Genomic DNA, 6,686 nt, shown 5'->3' on the forward strand with positions numbered 1-6,686 from the left:
TTCATTTATAGTCTATATATATATATATATATATACATTTCCACTAAATACAATGTTTACCACAGTTAGTGTTACTTAAGTAAAACCACGGTACATTTTCTTAAGCGACTTTAAATCCTACTAGTGTGATTATACCAGTTGATTGGGAGATTTATATACAAATGTATACATTTTGTGGAATTTAAAACATTGCTCCTTGATCTTGCAATGAATCTCTATAGCACCTGATTAGCTAACATTCATCATCTTACCTTGTTTCGCAGAGGCGAGTCTTTTCCGCAGTAAATCTTTCCAATGTGCGGTTTTATCGTTTGCCATTATTAACTTTATTTGATCATAATATATTTAAAACTAACTTAAACTAAATTAAGACTTATTATTAAACAATTGTATTATGTTTGAGTAGCCTAGGCGGTTGACGAACTGTTTACATCTCTGACCTAAAGGCGCACGAGTGACGTCATTGAAGTGCGACTGCTCAGTCAGGAGAGTGAAGAGCTGCTCGCATGTACTTTTGACCAGATCCTGTAAGTTAGATGTTCTTGTTTAAATTACCGATGATTGTATTAACAAAATTGCGTTTAAAAGATAATGAGATATCTTAGTGGGTCTAAGGAACTCAAGATTGTGTGCTTTAAATGTAAAAGGACATTTCTTTAGAAGATAATTTGCTGAATATTATTTCTATCTATTAATTGTAGATACAAATATTATTAAATATAACTTCATAGAGTTAGTGTGTGTTACTGTATATGTGTTGAACAGTAAAACAGACCTTAATTCATAAAGCAATGAGATTTTGAGACAGAATAAGTCATTTATTATACGTTTTACATAAAGCACCTTTAAAGTAGCGCGTAGTCTGAAAAGTAAAGTGGACTGGTAGGGAAATGATGGGATCTCTTGTTGTGTTAAAATCAAGGACTTGCATAAAGCATCTATGCACATCATGGGTTGTCAACCCCTTGTATCTCAGGCCTGCTTTGGCTTGTTTACCACAACAAAACATTGTGCATGCTGTCAGGTTTATCATAAATCCACACACACAATATTACAGCACAAAAGGAGACGAACAAGCACACGGCCGAGTTGCTAAAGAAAAAGGGTTCACTCCCAGAACAAGGCCTGCATTCCCAAATTCAGTATTTACTGCTGGAACAGCCAGAAGAACGGCTGAATATATGAAAAAGAGAGCTGGGGTGGATACAGAAGAGCTATCAAATAATACACCTTCGAGAGGCAGAGGGTCTGTGAAAGTTACCCTTCCTGATCATCCGCTGACCACATCCGAATGGGCAAAGTTCAAAGAGAGTTCCTCCAAACCTGATCGCTTTGAGATGCACATGATGGAAGGACTGCTGGCGGCTAATGCAGACATCAACATCGCCAAATCTCTCTTGGCCTACGTGGTTCAGGACAAAGGCACCCTTTCTTACGAACTCCTTTTGAGGTACCTCACACTGTGTGTCACGGGTGGGCACCACTCGGAAGTGTTTGACACTTACGACATCATGAGAACTTGCTTTAAGACTCTTGACACTGGAGCCTCGTCCCTGTTTATTAAAGGTTTCAGTCAAACTGAACGCTGGAGGGAGGCGCTTGAGGTGTTGGAGGGGATGAAAAAGGCCCTCCTGCCGTCTCCTCGTAACTATAGTGATGCCATCGCTGGGGCGGCACTTCATGGTGACGCTGGGACGAGCTGGATGCTGTACGATGAGCTCCTGGAACTGGGTCTCGTACCTAATCAGGACACCTGGCAGTGCCTGTTTCAGAGCGGCATCACTCAGCGTGGACAGGAGGACAAACTCTTTTCTGTCCTGTCATATATGAGAGATAATCAGATCTACCCTGAGGAGCCGCTGATTAAAACTGTCAAAGCTTGGTTTGAGAGGTAAATGTAAAATATTGATATAATGTAAAATATAAGAACATAAACATAATAAAATATTATATTTGTATTTTATAAAATGTAAATACTGTTTTAATTTTTTCCATCTGCGCAGTTTACCGGATCAGAAATGGAGTGGGAAGTTCTCATTTGTGGTCCCCAGGTACTCAATTTTCAGTTTTAATCAAATATATTGTCAATAAAGACTATTCTTAATTGATTATTGGTGTGGAAATATCTTGTGTTTTAGTGGAGAGTGCACAAACTGCAAGGCATCACTTGAATCCATTCAACTGACTGAGGAAGAGTATGCTGAGCTGAAGGACAAAGTGATGAAGAAAGTGATAGAAGGAAGCGACATCTTCAAGAAAACCACCCCAGAGGTCTGTCTGTACATTATATCCTTCTTTTACCAGAGTATATTTACCGAAGTTAATTTGATAGATAGATAGAGATAGAGATAAAAATTGACATTTACACCAGTGTTGTTATAGTTAACTATAGTTAAATATAAATATTAGATTAAAAACATAAACTTACAAATTAGAAATGGCTTTGGCAACTAACTGAAATAAATTATCTTAAATTCAAGTACTAAAATGACTAAAACTAAAATAAAAATAAACATAGTGTGTTTGAAATTAAAATAAATTTAAGCAAAATAGAAATGTTTTTTAAAAATAATAAAATGACAAAAGAGCATGCAAACGTTCCAATCATAATTAATTAAAAAACAATAAATTCTTTTAATTGTAAAATGTCTTAATTCATTAGATATTTTAATAAATATGAATAACATGTATTAGTAGAATTTATTTGCATATTAAAATATATATTACCAAAAAATGCATGGTTTTTTTTTATTGTCATTAAAGTCATGTTACAAATAATCTTAATGGTATTAAAATTGGTTTAATCTTTATACACAATATTTTTATCTTTTTCATTTCCTGGTGAAATGTCACCTGTGTGTGTTTTTATGAAATTCCCCTTTATGTAAAGGATGTGTTGTTTGAAGTTTAGTAAGGCCTTATTATGTAGTTACGTTTGACCCCACTAGATGGCGACAGTGTCCTATACACCCTATATTCACATTTCTACATGACCGATTAAACGTTATACATGTAACATATGTTATAGATGTTAAACAGGTAACATGATTTTTTTTATGCTTTTAGATTATTTCCTCTTTGAAAATGATAATGCAATAAGGACACATGGACTAAAAACTAAAGCTACATTTTGTGTTGCACCAAATAGGCTGCAACAACATGATAGGCAAGTTGGGTTGTGTAGCTGTCCAGAATTAGAAGATGTTCCATGCAGTTTTGATCTCCGTCTTAAATGGAGTCTGCCCCTGAATTAGATGATGTTGTCTGGAGGGCTGCTTTATTCAGGCTGTGGGGTCTATAGATGTCAAAAGCATGTGATCCTGTCTAGTTCCACATTTAGATATGATGCAGGGGGCTTTCCAACACATGTTCCTTCATGTGTCTGTCGGGTCCCCGGTTTAGAAAGCTCATGAATGCGGTCCAACCGAAGACACAAGGTCACAAGGCAAGCAACTCCTCTGAAATTCCAATTCCCAGAGAGAACAGTCGTGTTTGTTTGCAAACTCCGTTCTCACGCATAGGAAACACATTCAGTTTCCAAGCACTGTCTCAGAAAGGAAAATTTTCATACAGTACATATTGGAAAAACAAAGTACTCAGTATAGCCATAAACAATCTCTAATTTGGTCGTGCACATGATTAATGCTGAGACATGTGTACTGCTTATGTGCCTTTAGCTGTTGTAAAACACAACACAATGGGCTTTCACATTTCAGCCCTCAAAAGCCTCTCACATGAGTGACCCTGGAAAGTCCGTGCCTGTCTGTCTGCAGCGCTGCATGGACTCCAGCCCCCCGCCATTGCTGCAGCAGTGCTTTATGAAGTGAAACCAGAGCAAGAGAGTTAAAACACCCCCAGTCAAAACTCTGCAGAAGCATTTAACAACCCCTAGACAATCATTTTGCCTTTGAAGGAAATAAATGTGGTGCTTTTGGGTGGTTAATAACGTGACATGCCAAGCAATGACAACTGTGTCCTGCTGTGTGACATGCTATACTTCATCAAAAACAACTTAAAATGTTTTAAATAACAGCTTTAAAATCTTGCATAGTTATTATACATGACCTCATAGTAACTGTGAGATTACATGGAATATTTGTACTTTTACACATGAAAAAAATGTTCTTTTTCTACAACATGTAAGTTTCAAGTATTATTACAAAAAGAAAAAAATATTATTACATTTTAAAATAACTGTTTTCTATTTTAAGAACAGTATTTATTTGAAATAGAATGTCATTTTTGATCAATGTAGTGCATAATTGCTGAATAAAAGTAATTATTTTTCAAAAAAAATGACTGACCGTGGTAGTTTTAACGGTAGTTTATATAGAGTGAAAGTTATGTATAATTTTTTAAAAGTACAAATATTTCATGACTGTGTTTGTATGTTTATATATTAATATATATATATATATACATACATACATACATACATGCATGCATACATACAAGGTTTTAATCCTAAAACCTTGGTGTTAAAAAACACCTTTTTAACACTTTAATTTGTCAGTTTAGTTTAAATGTGGCCAAGTTGTACAGTTAATACAGTATATTGTTATTAACACATTTAGAAATCCAAGTGAAATATGCAGATTAGCATATCAACAATTTAGCAAAAAATCCCCTTTTTTAGTCTCCTTACATTCAGTGGCCTGTAGTTTTTCTTTAGGTCAAGCTTGAGCTTGGGGGAGCCTGTTTTTTCGTTTCAAAAACAGCAAGCTTGTAATAAAGAAAAGTACAGGACTTGCAGATGCCTTTTCATTAATGTCTACCGCGGGGCACGGTGTGGTTTACACAAACTCTAATTCATCTAATTTCTTTGTTCTCTGTCTATTTTTAAGTGGCTGCCTTTCATTTTATTGGTATTTCATGCATGCTTTGAACAAAACTGAGCAGGTACTTTTGAGGATTTACAAAATGCTGTTATTTGTTTTAAATGATTCAAGCAAAAGCTTGCAATTGTACATTTGAGTTAATAACCACTCAAGGCTGAAGGAGCGTGTTTTGATTGTCATCGGCCATTGTGTATATTCCAAAAAGAAAAAATAGCTAGATTGTGATTACTGTCAAATCTGGATTAAACTTGTTTTGAATGTGCATGTTCCTGACACACCCATATTGTAGGTACACACAGAGTTCTGCACGGCGAGCTAGTACCGCACACACGTGAACTCTCAACACCATTGGGGAATCCCTGGTGTTCCTGTTCCCATTCAACATAACCTCTCCATGGCCACGAGAGGATGCGGAGCGAAACAAAAACAATAAAAATGCACTTACAGTTCTAGATCATTGTCATCATAGATAAAACCAAGTGAAATTGTATGTTAGGATTAATTTCGTCCCATGCTGAGAGTACTAACCCAATGGTGCAAGATTTTTTAAGAGTTGAACAACTGATCACCAACTGCTAACTCCCACCAAAACCAAAGAGGAATTCCCCAAATATCCAGCTCCCCTTCCCCCCTCTCTCTGTCCGTGGCACTCACCCCTCCTCCAGTCATGCATCCTCTCACCCAGTACAAACGTGCTACTTAACACACACTTAACAGGATTTTTAGCATGCAAAATAGCTGCACGTATTCTTTTTTGGTGTCTTGTTTTCACACGTGGGTCACAATCTTCTGTTTTTGCATTTTAGTGGAAATTGGAATTTTAGAAGGAAAAATTCTCACGCTTCAGGCAGAACTGAAAGCACTGGTTTCCAGCCACCTGACAGTCCAGGAATGCATGTGGTTTTGACAGGCTCAGCTTTGTGTGTATTAAACAGAGGATTGTGTATTAGCTGTTGGCTGTTGTTTCCTCAACTTTGAGGAAGAGTTTGCAGTTCACTCAAAACAATGATTAAACTTCATACTAAACTTCATTGTTTAAATATCTTTAATTTATTGGAGAATTTTAATTCTGGAAAAAAAAAAAACATTTTTTTTACTCCAGTATATTTTTGAAGAAATATACTATTGCTGGTTATTTAGAAGTCAAGAAAATGAAAACGACAAGTGATGTCTGATTTGAAATGAATCATTCTTTTGAATCGATGTGCCTGTTGAACTGGTTTATGGATTCCACGGAATAAATCATTTGTGAATTAGATAGATCTGGTTGATTGTTTAGTATTATTTATACACTGTAAAAGATTTTTCTTCAAAGTTTTAAATACTATTTCTTTTTACTTTGGTTTGATATTTAATTCAATGTGTTACTTTGCCATTTCTTTGAAATTATTTGTGAAATCTATAGCAATTTCTGAGTGAAAATCATTTCAAAATTTAAAAGTCATACTGTTATAGTATTTATAAATATTTTGAATATTTTTTTATATTTTCATTTTTTATTTTAATTTGAGTTTAAGTTTTAGCAATATTGTTATGTGCATTTGTCATTTTTATTAGTCTTTGTGTTTTTTTACATTTCTATTTAGCTTTAATTTATTTTTATTTTAGTTTTAGTTATTTTAGTACTTATTTTATTTCAGTACGTTGCCAAGGCGACATTTCTAATTTTCATTAAGGTATTTTAACTTTTATGTTTATATATATATATATATATATATATATATAAATAACCATTTTAAAATACCTTAATGAAAATTAGAAATGTCGCCTTGGCAACGTACTGAAATAAAATAAGTACTAAAATAACTAAAACTAAAATAAAAATAAATTAAAGCTAAATAGAAATGT

The 6,686-nt window shown here is 34.5% G+C and overlaps 2 protein-coding genes across 3 annotated transcripts in view; one reads left to right on the top strand and one right to left on the bottom strand.

Moving 5' to 3' along the window:
- Positions 1 to 495, bottom strand: part of ppp2r3c (protein phosphatase 2, regulatory subunit B'', gamma) — a 10,847-nt gene extending 10,352 nt beyond the window's left edge. The window contains exon 1 of the mRNA XM_016534702.1: positions 252 to 495. Within this exon, the coding sequence (XP_016390188.1) occupies positions 252 to 318 (67 nt within the window). The 5' untranslated portion in view covers positions 319 to 495. The remainder of the gene's footprint in view (positions 1 to 251) is intronic.
- The window catches only part of LOC107725438 (mitochondrial ribonuclease P protein 3-like), a 14,034-nt gene continuing 7,823 nt past the window's right edge, over positions 476 to 6,686 (top strand). The window contains exons 1-4 of one of the 2 annotated variants that reach the window (XM_016534691.1): positions 476 to 527; positions 923 to 1,891; positions 2,004 to 2,051; positions 2,139 to 2,271. In XM_016534691.1, coding sequence (XP_016390177.1) covers positions 1,182 to 1,891; positions 2,004 to 2,051; positions 2,139 to 2,271 — 891 coding nt within the window. In that variant the 5' untranslated portion in view covers positions 476 to 527; positions 923 to 1,181. Of the gene's footprint in view, positions 528 to 682; positions 1,892 to 2,003; positions 2,052 to 2,138; positions 2,272 to 6,686 lie in introns of those variants that run through there. The other variant, XM_016534684.1, reaches the window with a different exon arrangement.

This window comes from Sinocyclocheilus rhinocerous, unplaced genomic scaffold (genome assembly GCF_001515625.1).
Source record: "Sinocyclocheilus rhinocerous isolate Xijiao unplaced genomic scaffold, SAMN03320098_v1.1 scaffold1004, whole genome shotgun sequence".
Taxonomy (NCBI): Eukaryota; Metazoa; Chordata; class Actinopteri; order Cypriniformes; family Cyprinidae; genus Sinocyclocheilus; species Sinocyclocheilus rhinocerous.